The sequence below is a fragment of the Pelophylax lessonae genome (assembly GCF_965119305.1).
Source record: "Pelophylax lessonae genome assembly, chromosome: 2".
Classification (NCBI taxonomy): Eukaryota; Metazoa; Chordata; class Amphibia; order Anura; family Ranidae; genus Pelophylax; species Pelophylax lessonae.
In genome coordinates this window covers 296,016,744-296,032,320 of record NC_138769.1, presented here as the reverse complement: position 1 = coordinate 296,032,320, position 15,577 = coordinate 296,016,744, and the positions used below count along the sequence as shown (strand labels likewise).

At 42.2% G+C, this 15,577-nt stretch overlaps 1 protein-coding gene across 5 annotated transcripts in view; it reads left to right on the top strand.

The window, feature by feature from the left end:
- KIF21B (kinesin family member 21B) overlaps positions 1-15,577 on the top strand; it is a 212,120-nt gene that overhangs the window by 115,461 nt on the left and 81,082 nt on the right. For all 5 annotated transcript variants that reach the window (XR_014224915.1, XM_082245371.1, XM_082245372.1 and 2 more), the window contains exons 7-11: positions 3,689-3,804; positions 5,051-5,246; positions 5,928-6,108; positions 6,564-6,627; positions 10,709-10,885. Coding sequence is in view for 4 of the 5 variants with exons in the window: in XM_082245371.1 (XP_082101497.1) it covers positions 3,689-3,804; positions 5,051-5,246; positions 5,928-6,108; positions 6,564-6,627; positions 10,709-10,885 (734 nt within the window). In the remaining variant the exon portion in view is untranslated. The remainder of the gene's footprint in view (positions 1-3,688; positions 3,805-5,050; positions 5,247-5,927; positions 6,109-6,563; positions 6,628-10,708; positions 10,886-15,577) is intronic.

The window sequence follows — 15,577 nt, the reverse complement described above, 5'->3', positions numbered from 1 at the left end:
CCTTCTGCTGTCATTCTCAAATAAATAAATACATTAGAATTGAACATGTGTTTTTTTGTTTTGTGTGGGTGCCTACAGACAAAAGGGCCATCCACACTGTAAGATTTAGAGAAGACTTTATCCTTCCGATTGACATTTTCTATGTAGTGCAAGGGCCTGCCTGATTGCATCCAAATTGAAAGTGTTGAGGTTTGAGCTTCTATTATATGGTTTGGTTAAGTCTACAGGAAAAAGTCTAGACAAATTGTTAGTGTATGGCCCATTAAGCTGCCAAGGCCGGAGTTTTGCACTTTGCATGCTGCTTGTACTGGTGATGTGAGGGGTTGTAATGTAGAGTAGGGATGTGACAGTGTTGTGTTGAGGTGTGAGGCAAATGTAGTGTTGGACTATGAGGGCCTGTGTTGTTGAAATATGGAGAGAGTCCAATATCAGACACCTATGTTTATTGGTCAAGAAATTGTAAGAACCATGGTAAATATGTAAAGAATTGCATCTCGATAAAACTAGGACCACACTCATAAAATCAAAATTGTGTTGTTTCCATTGATGTGCTTGAAATTTGGGTAGGACACCCCCCTCCCCCCCCAAATTCAAGATAGTTTAAAAAAACTGTTTAAAAAAATGAGAGTGAAAAGAGATCCCAAGTGTAGTGATGTGATTTGAACCCATGACGTTGTGAACTGCAGTGAAGTTGCAAAGCACTTAGCTATTGTGCAGAATAAAGCTGTATGGTGGAAAAAATGGAGTGTGTTAAGGCTAAAAAGCACATATAGCTAAAGAACTAAACATTGTATGGAATGTGGGAAGAAGACCATGGTAAAATTGTGAGGTTTCATCTTGCCCTGAAGTAGGGTAGGGGTTTGGTCACTTGCCTTTGGTACTTTCCTTCATAAGATCGATTCGACACACAGACAAGATCAAAAAAACACTTAAAATGGTGTAAGCTTGCAAGCGCTTCTGAGTGTAACATTATTTAGCAATATATATGATGTAATCCGTTCCATTTTAGCAATATAAACAAAAAAAGAAAATAAAAAAAGTAGGTGGAGATGGTAAGCCTCGAACCTACAGCAGAGGGAGATGAATTACAGACATGTGATGTGTGCACTAATCCACTAGCCCACATCGCTATGTGAAACTGTTATAAGCAGGAAGACATAAGTTTGCGAATTGGCGAAGCCGCGATCGTAAGTGAATCCCGCTGACGGCGGAATTCATTATTGCTGTTTTACTCGCCAATTCGCCGCAGCGCCAGTTAATTGATTTGAACGCGGCGAAACTGAAACACGTCATAGATGTTTGAAGCTGCAGTTTCTTTAAATCCGGCCCCCCGTCTCTATACTGTTTAAAATTCAGTAATAAACTGCATATGCTCAGTTGCTCTCCACTTTTAGGCATTTTTAGGTACTGCAAAGTTAGTAGAGGCTGATCTGCTGACAGCCTTAAAGTGCAATATAACCCTCCAATCCTTTACAGCGAAGAAAGCTGCTTCTGTTTGATCTTCAACTGCCATGGTGCTGCACATGTGATCAGTTATAACACCAGCCGTTTGATAGTTTGGTTGAGGACACAAGCAAATGTGACAGTTAGCAATCCCAGCATTCCAGAAATGGAACAGTTTTTTTAAATTATTAAATTGATGGGTTTAGTTCTGCTTTATAATTGAGGGTGGGTTCACACTTTTGCCAATTGGATGTTTTCCCAAAGACTGTGCCCGGCTCTTAATGGAGCCAGTTCACACAACTCCGTGTCACTGCGGAGCGGCTTGCAGAAAAGTCTTGTGCGTCCTCTGGTCCATTTCAGGTATGAATGTTTGACTTAATTCGGACCTGAAACCTTGACGCACCGGACCCCCTGCTGCGAGCTGCTTAGAATTCAGTGGGAACCCAGCCTTACTGCTGTTCAGGGGTCTGGACTTGAGCAAAATGACAGCTTCCGGCAAGAAGAAGCAGGAGCAATGCTGGAGGCAATTTACAGCACAAATTCATTTTGGTCGTATAATTATTAATGTTGAATGTATGTTCCTTGCTAAAGAACATTATTTTTTATCAATTTGTTATGGATAAAGTACCTCTTTAGGAAAACCTGTGTCACATGATTTAGCTTAGTGTGAGCTATAAAGAAAAACCAATACATGCCAGAACGACACTTACTTTAAAACAGCCAATTTCCCAGTGTAAGGACTGTTCTCCAACACATAAATTGGGAGGGAATATTGTAGTCTAAAGCCCCGTACACACGTACCGATGGTCGGCATACAAATGTTCCTCTTTTCTCCCCGGGATGTCGGTGTCTGTTGAAAAGTGCAAAGACAGCACAAGGACAGCACAAGAATTTTGTCTGCAGACTTCAGCTGACTGCAGAAGTGATGTCATGTAATGGTTAACTTTCCCTGTGTTTTTAATTTTCTGAGCATGCCCAGTCTTGCAAATCTGCGGTCTGTCGGCCGAATTCTGTACTGACAGGCGAACAATCGTCCGTTCTGGTGTCCGCAGACAAAAATTTTCATGTTTGCAAGAAAGACTTTTGTCCGCGGATTGTGCGCAGACATCTGTCGGAGGCACCATACTAACACGCGTACAATCGGCAGATCTTTCGTCCGCCGACGTTTGTATGCCGACGATCGGTACGTGTGTACGGGCCTTTAGCATTACTTGGAAAATGTGGAATAGTCTTTCCACAGAACCTAGTTTTTAGGGGGTCACACCCACTAATGGACACTACACACTTTTCAGGTCTATTTACAACAGCACCACCAACAGGTGTTCCAGCTCCTAACAGAGCAGCGCCTGGTTGACAAAGTCCAGATTGCCCTCTGGCGCTCCTGTGAAATCTATAAAAACAAACAGTTCTTTGAAAGTGATTAATGTAAGGCAAATTGATACTCTGTGTGGTACTAAAAGAATCCATCTTCTTGTTATACCGGAAGTTGTTGGAAAATCCTAGTCCTGTGAGCGCTGCTATCCACTGGAGTCAGTAACAGATGAGGTGCCCCACCACCAGGGTTTGGAAACAGGTTGGATGCCCCACCGCTGGGGACTTGTGACAGACTTGGCGCCTAACTGCTTGGATCTTCCAAGTCCTGCAAAGCCACTGCTATCCCAATACTGGGATAATATGATCAATTCCAGAATTTGGCACTGTGATCCTTCAACAGCACAAGCACACTGTTGCCAGGGTGCACTGATATATGAGGACACACCACTTCTGGGTGCCTTGCTTAGTTGCTGGAAACTGCACCATGTGTTGACAGACACTTAAGTCTTTCCAGAGCACTGGTTACTGGACCTGGGTCCCCTAGCGCTCCTGGAGTTGCAGAGATTCCATCTAGGTCCCAGAAAAGCTCAACTGAACTCTCTCATTCACCAGAGGATCACTACTAGTAGGGCTGTCCTCCTGTGCATACTGCATAACTATGAGTTCTAAAGTGAGTGTCTGGATTACCGGGCTTTGGAAAACACAAGCAATAGGCTACAAAAGGAAATCTGGCAGGTTGGTCAAACAGGCAGCTCACATAAAGTATGTGAAAGTAACTGAAACCTAGTAGCATCAGACCCATCAGATGAAAGGATCTCAACCTTAGTACAGAAGTCAGGCTGGGCAGCGAGTAGAGAGCTGGTTGGTTTCTATGACTGGTTAGCAGTACCATTAGGTGCAGTACATAACTAACAATTTTGTCTTTCTGCAGCTTGCTTTGGGGAATGTAATCAGTGCTTTGGGAGATCAGAGCAAGAAGGTTCTTCATGTTCCATACAGAGATTCAAAACTCACCCGACTTCTGCAGGACTCATTGGGAGGTAACAGGTAATTCAGTCTACCTTCCTACTATACCCTTTTTTTTCTTGCTAACATAGTTTTCTTAGTAATGTGCTAATTTTTTTTAACACCGACATACAGCCGGCTGTAGGGAATGCACTTGGGAATGATATGTATGATTCAGATTGTTATACTGGTTCAACAAATGATTGCAGGGAATGATCCTAAATGGAAGATGCATTTCACTCTCATGGATAGTTAGGTAACTTTGTATATTATTGATTTGTCTAGTATTCTTACCTCTTTATATGTATAAACATTGCCTGTGTAGCGGTTTGTGAATATAGGCATTACTAGCTGACATAAAATACAGTATAGTACAGTTATATGTACCAACGTGTTTAATATTGGTACCAAGCCAGAGCTGTTTCTAGGTAAAGGAGAAGTGGATGGTCACTTATAGTATACTAGCTCGCGAGGGCTCCAAAGTGGAGCATGAATTCAAAATATGAACGAAGAATTCCAGGTATGGCATATTATTACATACTTACATTATTCTATCTTGGACTAATGTAACTATGGGGGGGATTTACTAAAAACTGGAGTGTGCAAAATCTGGTGCAGCTCTGCATAGAATCCAATCAGATTCCGTTTTTTTTTTTGTCAAAGCGTAATTGAACAAGCTAAAGTTAGAAGATGATTGGCTATCATGCACAGCTGAACCAGATTTTGTGTGCTCCAGTTTTAATATACCACACCCTATGGTCACACCCTTACCTGGTCGATGCCCCTGGAAACTGGAATTCATTGAAGCCGACACTACTATTCCAATAATCTCCACTTGCTTCCGGGGGTCGTAATGAGCAGCCAGATTTGTTAGCGAAGTTTGGTCCAAACAAACTAATAATCTTTACTAAAAGCTGGAAATCAGCTTTAAGCCGTCTTTGTTTTGCAAAGTGTTCACCTTTCATCAACTTTCTGTACACCCACTTTTTTTTTCACAATGTGCATGGCTACTTTGTACTGCAGATGTCTGCCAATGAATACCGTGAAATGCATGCACCTACGACTTGTGTTTTATAGTCGCAGTGTGTAGTTCAATGTAGAGTCCAGTACAGGGTACCAAAATGATCAGAAATTGTCCAAAACCAAACTAAGATCTAATATGACTGCTATTACTGAAATACGGATTAATTTGAAATTCTTAATTGCATTAGAAATAGTGTTGAATAAAAAACCTCTTTGTAATACAGCATTTGAACATACTTTTTTCTTTAATGGTTTCTCCATCCAGTCAGACCATGATGATAGCCTGTGTCTCTCCGTCTGATCGTGACTTTATGGAAACATTAAATACCTTGAAGTATGCCAACCGCGCACGCAACATCAAGAATCGTGTTACAGCTAACCAGGAGCAGAGTGGTCAACAAGTTCAGGCACTAAGGGCAGAGCTGGCTCGGCTACGCCTAGAACTACAGGAGTACAAAACTGTAAGTTGGCTTATTGAACATATTACATCATGTATTCCTTTTTTCTATAAGCCATACAGTGCCTTGCGAAAGTATTCGGCCCCCTTGAACTTTTCGACCTTTTGCCACATTTCAGGCTTCAAACATAAAGATATAAAACTGTAATTTTTTGTGAAGAATCAACAACAAGTGGGACACAATAATGAAGTGGAACGAAATGTATTGGATATTTCAAACTTTGTTAACAAATAAAAAACTGAAAAATTGGGCGTGCAAAATTATTCAGCCCCTTTACTTTCAGTGCAGCAAACTCTCTCCAGAAGTTCAGTGAGGATCTCTGAATGATCCAATGTTTGGATCATTTTGTCCAGTTTTATATCTTTGTTTGCAGCCTGAAATGTGGCAAAAGGTCGAAAAATTCAAGGGGGCCGAATACTTTCACAAGGCACTGTATTTACAGTTATTAGCAGAGAACACCTAAAACGATGTAAACTGTATGAAAAAATAAGTATTTTATTTTAAGGCGCTGACTTCACTTCTATGTTTATGTATGTAAACTGTATAGCTATATTTTGTTAAATGTGTGTAATTGTGGAAAAACTTAAATCTAGTAGATTATGTGAACCGTGTATTGCCAGAAGTACATTAACAGTGCAGATAGAACAGGGTTCACAAACAGTTATAATGATCATGTGTTCCTAGGGTCATCGAGTTCCTGGGACTGATGCTTTAAGTGATATGTGTGAAGAATTGTCTATGCTACGAAGTGAAAATGCATCACTGCGCCTTCGTGTGGCTGCACTACAAGAAGCCATCAGGGCTATTAATGCACGTGTCACCCGCATGGCTGGCCAAGAAGCAGCAAGAGTTTTACAAAGGGCTGGTAAGAAATATTTATATTTTTTTTTTTCCTTTCATAGACTATAGATAAATAATTACCATACTGTAAATATAATATAGAAAACTGCACTCATAAAATATTATCAGAGAAATAAAAATCAGGAAATGAATGAGACCAAGCAGTAGCATGACAGAGTCATCTGACCTATGCAAAGATACCAGCTAAAGCCAATGTTGAAGACTGTGTTTCAGTGTAAATAATCTTATATTGTGCCTTAAACCCCATTTAAACACTGTTTTTTGTCTTTACAATCTCCAATAACAAGTCCAATAAAAATAATGCAAGCCCGAATTATATTGTTTCCTGTACCTGTCACTGTTCTTTAGACAAGAAAAATAGATGATTTTCTACAGACCTATTTATAAGAGCTTGTCAAGAATATATTTTGTTTTAAAAATGGAAATTAGGTAATGATGTTTCTTTCTCTCCCATATCAGGTGACAGTAATGAAGAGATACAGGCACTGATACAGAACTATATACATGAGATTGAAGAACTGAGGTAAATATGCTAATTGAATACATTGGCTATGTGATAATTCAGGTATACAATAAATCTAGCAGCCATGTAAGCCCAGGACTAGATAGGCAATTAAATCTCTTCACTGAGAGATTTAATTGTTTTTTGACAGTTATTGTATTAGGATCATATTGAGTGTCCTGCATATGAGGTCACTGCCAGCAAGCAGTTAAATCTCTCAGTAGCAGAGAGATTTAATCACCAGTGTAACCATAACAGTCAGATGAGTGCTGCATTTCCTTGGTAGCAATGAATAAATGGATCAGATGCAGTGTGGGCAACTGTGAACAGTCATTGGCACACCCAGGGAAGCGCTTTTTTTCCATTCATCTGAATAAGTCCTGTAACAGTGAGCGATGCTGCAGATTCAAAATCATCCTTTAATGTAGCGAAGGATCGAAGTACAAGCAAAAGTTTGTTGCCTACTCATCTATTGAAAGACATCGAAAGTCATTCGCTTTCAGAATATACTGCGCCTACGTGAGGATTGAAGCTGGCAAACCAAAACTGTATGCTAACCCAGGATAGCCCCTCCTACTACCAGCATGCCTCAGTGTTTTCGCTTTTTTTCCTAGGAGCATGGCTGTCTTCTTCAGCTCTGCTGAATAAAAGACTAACCTATTTTTACTAGCACTCTTTTCTTCAAACAAGACCCTACCCTGCATCACTGTTACAGCTGGTCTTTGATTTCAGCAGTCGGGCGCAACTGTCCTAAGCCTGGCTTTGGAGTGTCACTTCCTCTGCACGAAGGTGTGACTCAGCTTTCCAAAGTGGGGGAATGATTATCAGACTTGGCCAGTTGTATCTCCTGTACTTAGGTGAAATAGGTGGTTTCCAGGGGTTACAAGCTAGCGTTTCATGCCAGCCCCCTCCACAGTTTCTTATTGCCAACCTTCCTGTATCACCACACAGATTAGAAGATCTCAGTCTTGCCTTTCAAGCCCTCTGAATCAAGGTGCCATTGCGCTATTTCTTGTAACAGAATGGTTATGGGGGTTGTACTCCAACCTATTCACAGTTCCAACACCCAATGGGGACATCTGCCCCATCTTGGATCTCAAGGCACTAAATGTCCTAATTTGAGCTCAAAAATTTGGCATGAAATCTACCAGGTTTTCCATTGTCTCCTTTCAACAGGGAAACTTTCTTGCTTCTGTAGATATCAAGGATGTGCACCTGCATGTCCTATCTTTCCAGCATGTCAGCCCTTCCTACACTTTGCTGTGGGCCCTGCCATTTGACCTCTCATCTGCACCTTGGGTGTTTACCAAGGTGCTGGACTCTGTTTTAGCCATGCCTCACTCTTGGCATCCCCATTGCGGAATACTTAGATGACCCCCTGTTGAGGGAACAGTCAGTACAGGCGCTGTTGGACACCATGTCCTTGACTGTCCAGATCCTACAATTATTAAGATGGCCACGGAACCTTCAGAAATTGTCACTGAAACTGATTTATCATTTGGAGTATCTGAGTTTAATTTAAGCCAGAGTGTTTCTCCATCAGCAGAAATCTCAAACTCCCCAATCCCAGACTCATGCTCTCCAGTCCAGGGATTGTCCAACTTTCCACTTTGCAAGGGAGTCATGGGTCTGATAGTAGCTTCATTTAAATCCCCTGGACAGCATAATTTGTTACTCAAGACCAGGCTGTCCCTGGTTGTAGACCCAGGAATCTGGCATTGAAATTGGGAAATTCCTTCTTTCCCGTCTGTAGGAAAATCCTCACAACAGGAGCCAGCCTGTTAGGCTGGGTAGGAATCATGGGCACCCTGTCAGGGATGGAACCTAGTTTTCAGAGAAATCTTATCTCCCAATCAACATCCTGGAGGTTTAGGCAATTTTGCTGTCTCTGAAGCTTTGGACCACCCTGTTGGAGAGTCATCCAGTCCAGATTCAGTCAGACAGTGGCGTGGCAGTAATATATATCAGCCATCCGAGAAGAACCATAAGTCTCACCATGGCAAGAGAGGTAGAGGGGATCTTGTCCTGGGCAGACCTTAACATTCCATTCTTATCCACTGTTTACATACAGGGTGTAGACAATTGGTAGGCAAACTTCTTCCAGCTGGCAGCGTCTGGATGCAGGGGAGTGGTTCCAAACCCAGAGGTGGTCCAGGATCTGTGTCACAGGTGGGGTACACCAAACTTTGACCTCTTGGTGTCCAGGTTCAACAACAGGACAGTTTTCAGGTACAAGAATCCTCAGTACACCCTGATCTATGCATTTACTACAATAAAATCTCTTCCTCAGTTTCATAGGATTGAGATGGAGGACATTCAAGTGATCGTCATTGCTGCGGAATGGCCCGGGCAGATGTGGTACTCCAATCTGGTAAAACTCCTGGTGGACACTCAGTGGGCTTTACCGGATTGTCAGGATCTTGTGTCTTAAGGACCAATTAATCATCCAGCATCATGGTGGTTGGCTTTAATGGCATGGATGTTGAAGCCTGGTTTCTGATAGACAGGGGTATCTCTGAATAAGTGATTCCCATGATAATAAATGCTAAGAAGTCTTCTTCTTGCAAGGTCTATCATTGGGCATGAAAGGCATGCATCCCTTGCTGTTAGACTCTGGGCTTTAAAGTCAAGGAGATTCTCTACAGGATGGATCCAGTCCTTCCTTCAGATGGGTCTGGACCAGTGTTTGGCTCTCAGCATTTTCAAGGGTCAGGTGTCCGCCATTTCTTTCTTTCATAGATCAGCAGGCTTTGTACAGGGAGTCTCCAATGTAGCTCTCCCCGTTTATTCCCCTGTGACTCTGTGGGATCTAAACATTATTCTCTCTCAGTCATCTGAACCAATTAGAGACATTTCCCCTATACCCTCACCCACAAGGTTGTATTCCTTGTAGCCATCACCTCTGCACGGCAAATTTGTGAACCGGGGACCTTATTCTGCAAGGAACCCTTTTGCACAATGCCCTTTTGCACAATGACAAAGTGGTGTTGAGGCCTAAGGATTTCCTTCTTACCTAAGATAGTTTCTGTCTTTTACTTCAATTGGAACATTATTCTACCATCCCTTTGTCTGGCTCCAGTACATAAAAAAAAAAGCTTTCCTTCCATTGCCTGGATTTGTTTTGGGCAGTGAGAGTTTACTTCTCAACCACTGCTTCTTTTAGAAAAACTCATTCCCTTTTTGCCATCCTATATGGACCCCATAAAGGTGTACCAGCTTCTTGTTCCACCATCTCTAGATGGTTCAGAAAGACCAATATTCAACATTATGGTCTCAAGGATTGGGTCCCACCCTTTATTGCTAAAGTGCACTCTACCAGATCTGCCAATGTTTCTTGAACTTTTCAACCAAGAAGATACTATGTCCCATATTAGCTAGGTGGCCACCTGTCCACTTGTTTTCCAAGTTCTCTTTGAGTCTCTCCAGTCCCTGTTTTCTGTTTTTGGGGTTTGTTAGCATTTGTTTACTTTGTTGCCCACCCAAAGGTGAATGATTTCTTGTGTCCCTCAATGGATAAAAAAAAAATAAGATTTTTCTACTTACTGTAAAATTCTTTTTTTGTGATCATTGATGGACGGGTCCCTCCTCTGTGTTTTTGAACATTCCCTTGGTACTGCTTTGCTACAAAACTGAGACATGCTGGTAGTGGGGAGGTGGGAATGTCCAGTCTTCCTATAGACAGCAGCATAACCTGAAGGTGATCGACTTTCTGTGTTCCTCAATTGACTCCAAGAAAAAGATTTTTAAAAAAGTACAAAAACCCTATTTTACCTGCTTGGGAAGTGGACGGAGATGAGCAGCAAGTTCAAGCTTAGCTCACTACTCATCTGATTTTGATAACTGCTTGTGATAGTTGGACCATTTTGTTAAACGATAAACAATTGTCTTTGGGTGTGCAGATGCTTTTCTTTTACCAGTCCCCTTAGTTTTGGTAAAGCTTTTTCCTTCACCCTCAGCTTAGCCAAAACTGCATATTTAATGGTGATATACTGCATTGTAAATAACAAGTAAGCACAGCCTTTTTAAATACTATACCATAATTTAATTTTAAAATTGTCCAATTATCATAATAAGATATTCCAATATGCTATTTTGCTCACAGGACACGTTTAGTGGAGAGTGAAGCTATGAATGAATCTTTGCGCCGTAGTCTATCAAGGGCAAATGCACGCTGCGTGAATGGGGGACCTACTACTCCTACTCCATCACTGGAAGCCCAGGTGAATGACGTTGTCCGAAGAGCAAAGGAGGAAGTGCAGATCCTAAGAAAGAAAATGAGGTAACAGAACCTACTTTTTAAAATGTACCTTCAGCTTATTGGTTATCCTAAGACAGTGGTTCTTAACCTGGGTTTGATCGAACCCCAGGGGTTCGGTGGGTCAGTCTCGAGGGTTCGGCACACCCTCCGCTAGTACCAATTTGCTGTCAGAGACTATTTCTCCAGTTTCCGGCATGTCCTTTCGTTCCCGCTCCGTGCCATCATCATGGAAATACATAACATCCAGTGTCATAGCGTGGGGGGTGCAGGGGGGGGGGGGGGGCGGCAGCACCAGGCGCAACATCTGGGGGGGGCGCATCCGCTCCACAGTGCCATGTCACTCACTCTGTTATGATAGGCTGGCCGTCGCCGCCGCGGGGTCCGCTCGCACTCGCAGCTCTCTCTGCCCCTGGCTCACTCTCACTGCTGGCTGTGCAGCTCGGCTCCCGGCCGAATCCGATCCAGCCGGAGCCAGTGTCGCCCACTGTGGAGTGGTGGTGGGGGGGGGAGACAGGCCAGGCGTGCGGTGCGGAGAGGGACTGTCTGGGGGAGTGACTAACCCATGCAGCGGCCGCCCAGCGCAGTGCGGGAGAGAACCACCAGGCAAGGCAGCCGCAGCAGCAGAAGAAGCCGGCAGGTGAGAGGCCAGAGAGCCAGTGGTGACAGTGGTGCTGCAGCCTGCAGGAGGAAAACCTAGCCTGTGATCGGGAGTCGGAACACAGGTGGAAAAAAAGGTAGGACTGGAGTAGTACTGGCTGTACTAGTCTAGTGACTGACTGACTGTGTGAGAACACTGAGAAGACTATGTAAAGGGGATCTATTTTATGGGGAACCTGGCCTGCTGTAAGGGAGGAAATCTAAATAGGGGACGGGACCTCACCTCACCCTGGCCTGCTGTAAGGGGGGATCTATATGGAGGACATGATCCCCCATATAGATCCCCCCTTACAGTAGGCCAGGGTGAGGTGAGGTCCCCCATATAGACCCCCCCCTACAGCAGGCCAGGGTGAGGTTAGGTCACTCTGGGGTCCCCCATATAGATCCCCCCTTACAGCAGGCCAGAGTGAGGTTAGGTCACTCTGGGGTCCCCCTTATAGATTCCCCCCCCCCCTATAGCAGGCCAGGGTCCGGACCTCACCTCACCCTGTCCTACTGTAAGGGGGGAGATCTATATGGGGGATGGGACCTCACCTCACCCTGGCCTGCTGTAAGGGGGGATCTATATGGGGGACCTGGGATCTATATGGGGGACCTCACCCAGGCCTGCTGTAAGGGGGGATCTATATGGGGGACCTGAGATCTATATGGGGGACCTCACCCTGCCCTGCTGTAAGGGGGGATCTATATGGGGGACCTGGTCCCCCATATAGATCCCCCCTTACAGCAGGCCAGGGTGAGGTCCCCCATATAGATCCCAGGTCCCCCATATAGATCCCCCCTTACAGCAGGCCAGGGTGAGGTGAGGTCCCATCCCCCATATAGATCTCCCCCCTTACAGCAGGCCAGGGTGAGGTGACAGACATGATAATGACATGAGAGTGGCACTTGCCAAGATAAAGCGCACATTTTTTAACTGGTCTCTGAAAGACAACAGCAGAAGTCACACTAATTTGCAGTAAATATTCATTATTATGTTTTTGTGTGAAAATCATGTTTTAATGTTTTTTGTTCTTAATGGTTTTGTTCATTTTGTGCACCTATGTATAAATATATACCTAAAATAATATATACCTATGTTTTGAGTTTGAAAAAAATCATATTTTATTTTTCTAATTAAGAAGGGTTCGGTGAATGCGCATATGAAACTGGTGGGGTTCGGTACCTCCAACAAGGTTAAGAACCACTGTCCTAAGATATCAACATTATACTTAAAACTGCACAAGCTCCCTTCCTAACCCAGTATTTACAGTGCTGTGAAAAAGTATTTGCTCCTTCTTGATTTTTTTTTTTTTTTTTGCACACTTAAATAGTTCAGATCATCAAACAAATTTAAATATTTCACAAAGATAACCCGATTAAATACAAAATTAAGTTTTAAATTTGTTTATTTATTAAGGGAAATAGCTTTCCAAACCTGCATGGCCCTATGTGAAAAAGTAACATAATAACTATTATACTTATTTTTAACTAGTTGTGCCACCCCTGGTGGAAACAACTTCAATCAAGTGTTTGCAATAACTGGCAATGAGTTTTGTACATTGCTATGCAGACTCCTCTTTTACAGAATCGTGTTAATTCAGCCACATTGGAGAGTTTTCGAGCATGGGTCATGCCACAGCAAAAAAGTCCGGACTTTAATTAGGCCACTCCAAAACCTTAATTTTTTTTGAGCCATTTGAAGGTGGACTTGCTGGTGTGTTTCGGATGATTGTCCGGCTGCATAACCCAAGTGCGCTTGAGCTTAATTAAGGTCACAAACTGATGGCCGGACATTCTCCTTTAGGATTTTCTTGTAGAGCACAGAATTCATGGTTCGATTAATTATGGAAAGTCCTCCTTGTCCTGAAGCTACAAAGCAGCCCCAGACCATCACACTACCACCACCATATTTGACTGTTGGTATGATGTTCTTTTCATGAAAGGCTGTGTTAGTATTATGGCAGATGTAATGAGATGCAGACCTTCCAAAAAGTTCAACTTTTGTCCACAGAATATTTGCCCAAAAGTCCTGGGGGTAATCAAGATGTTTTTTGGCAAATGTGAGATGAGCCTTTGTGTTCTTTTTGGTCAGCAGTGGCTTTCACCTTGGAATTCTCCCATGGATGCTATTTTTGCCCAGTCTTTTTCTTATTGTTAAATTATGAATACTGACTCTAAGTAAGGCAAATTAAGCCTGCAGTTCTTTTAGATGTTGTTCTGGGTTCTTTTATTACCTCCTGGATGAGTGGGCGTTGTGCTTTTGGAGTCATTTTGGTAGACCAGCCACCCCTGGGAAGGTTCACCATTGTTCCAAGTTTTCTCCATTTGTGGATAATGGCTCTCGCCATGGTTCACTAGAGTCCCAAAGCCTTAGAAATGTGTGACAAATATGCAAAAAAGAAAAATCAGGAATGGGGCAAATACTTTTTCACAGTGATTTCATATGTGCTTTCTTTATTTCTGTTTAGAAGCATATACCATGGAAAAATATGCAACTGGATTTAGTGGTATTATTTGGTGTGAACGTAAAGTGCAAGCATAGTATTGACACAATTTCAAATGCTTAATGTTAAAATGGTCAAAAATATGCAAATAAAGCATCTAGAGCTTATAGTTTCCTCCACAATTTTTCCAGTTTTTAATGATTGCTTGGTACAAATAGATTTGTGTAAAACAAATGTGGTTTCCTTTATTTAAAGTGGTAGTAAAGTCCCCTATAATAGTGCTTACCTGTAGGTACAGTAAATATCTCCTAAACTTGCTCTGTTTAGAAGATATGTACACTGCATGCATCCAGTGATGTCACCAGAGCATACTCGTGCCATACCTTCAGAACTCCGTGCCATGGCTGAGCCCCCTGGGTGCATGCACAGGCGTGACATCATCAGAACCCAGAAAGAAAGACTGGTTAAAAATGAAAGCCCTTTCAGCAGCGACCCCATACTAGTGGTGATGCATATTAGCACATTATAACATTGCCTCGCAGGTGGCCTTTTTTTTTTATCTCATCAGACTTTACTACCACTTTAAGAAGGACTGAACAGTTTATCACAGAGGGCTAATTTGTAAACTAAGATCTACTAGTTTTGAAATTTCAGTTTGTAGTGAAAAGACTTTAAGACCATGATCAACAATTCATACTCTGAATGGTCTAAGGTTGTAAGTGGTGTACCCCAACTTTTAGTTTGGCACCACTACTCTAACTTATTTATAAATTATATAAAGTTTGGGATTAAAAACATTACTATTTCTATGCCTCATGCAGATAAATTAAAGCTTTACAGTGTAATACAGTCCTTGAGAGGCGTGATCAGTTTACAAACTGTCCTAGAAACATTACACAGAAAACAAAGTTCAGTGTGGGTGAATGTAAAATCATTTGCAAGGGTACAAAAACCAGCATGCAACATGCAGTCCGACCTTATAAATATAGACAGTATGCAATGGCAATCTGTACCAAAACTAGCAAGATACATTTTGTATTTAAATAGGCTTACTGTATACTCAGGAGAGAGAGAAAGACATAATGTTGCCATTTTAAAGGCATTAACAAGTCATTGTCTAGAACATGTAGTTCACTTTGGTGAACCACTTTATGAAAAAGATATTCTGGGACTGAAAATGGTGCAAGGGAAAGGACATAAATAAGTCCATCTGGTTGAACTAGATGGACATGTGTCTTTTTTCAACCTGACTATGTAATGTAACTATGTAATAAGGAAGGGGCATGGATAACTTTAGATATGAGGAAAACTAATTAAATTATTTGATTCACCCTTGAAAAAAAAAGGTTAAGTGCGGATAAGATCACCTTGTAAAAAATATATAAAGGACCAATATCAAAAATTATTGAGACAAATTGCACTTTAGCATTTTATTGGCTTTTGCCTGCTTCTTGAGCGGACATCCTCACCTGCACAAATCTGCTCCATAGACAGATAGGAGCTTTCAACGGTTTTGAGGATTCAAGATCTAATTTTTTACCTGTTTCTTTAAATCAGGTGGTTGTTTTTTCATAGTTGTGTCTTTTTTTAAACTAACTAATGCATAACATTGAAATAGAACTATGGTCTC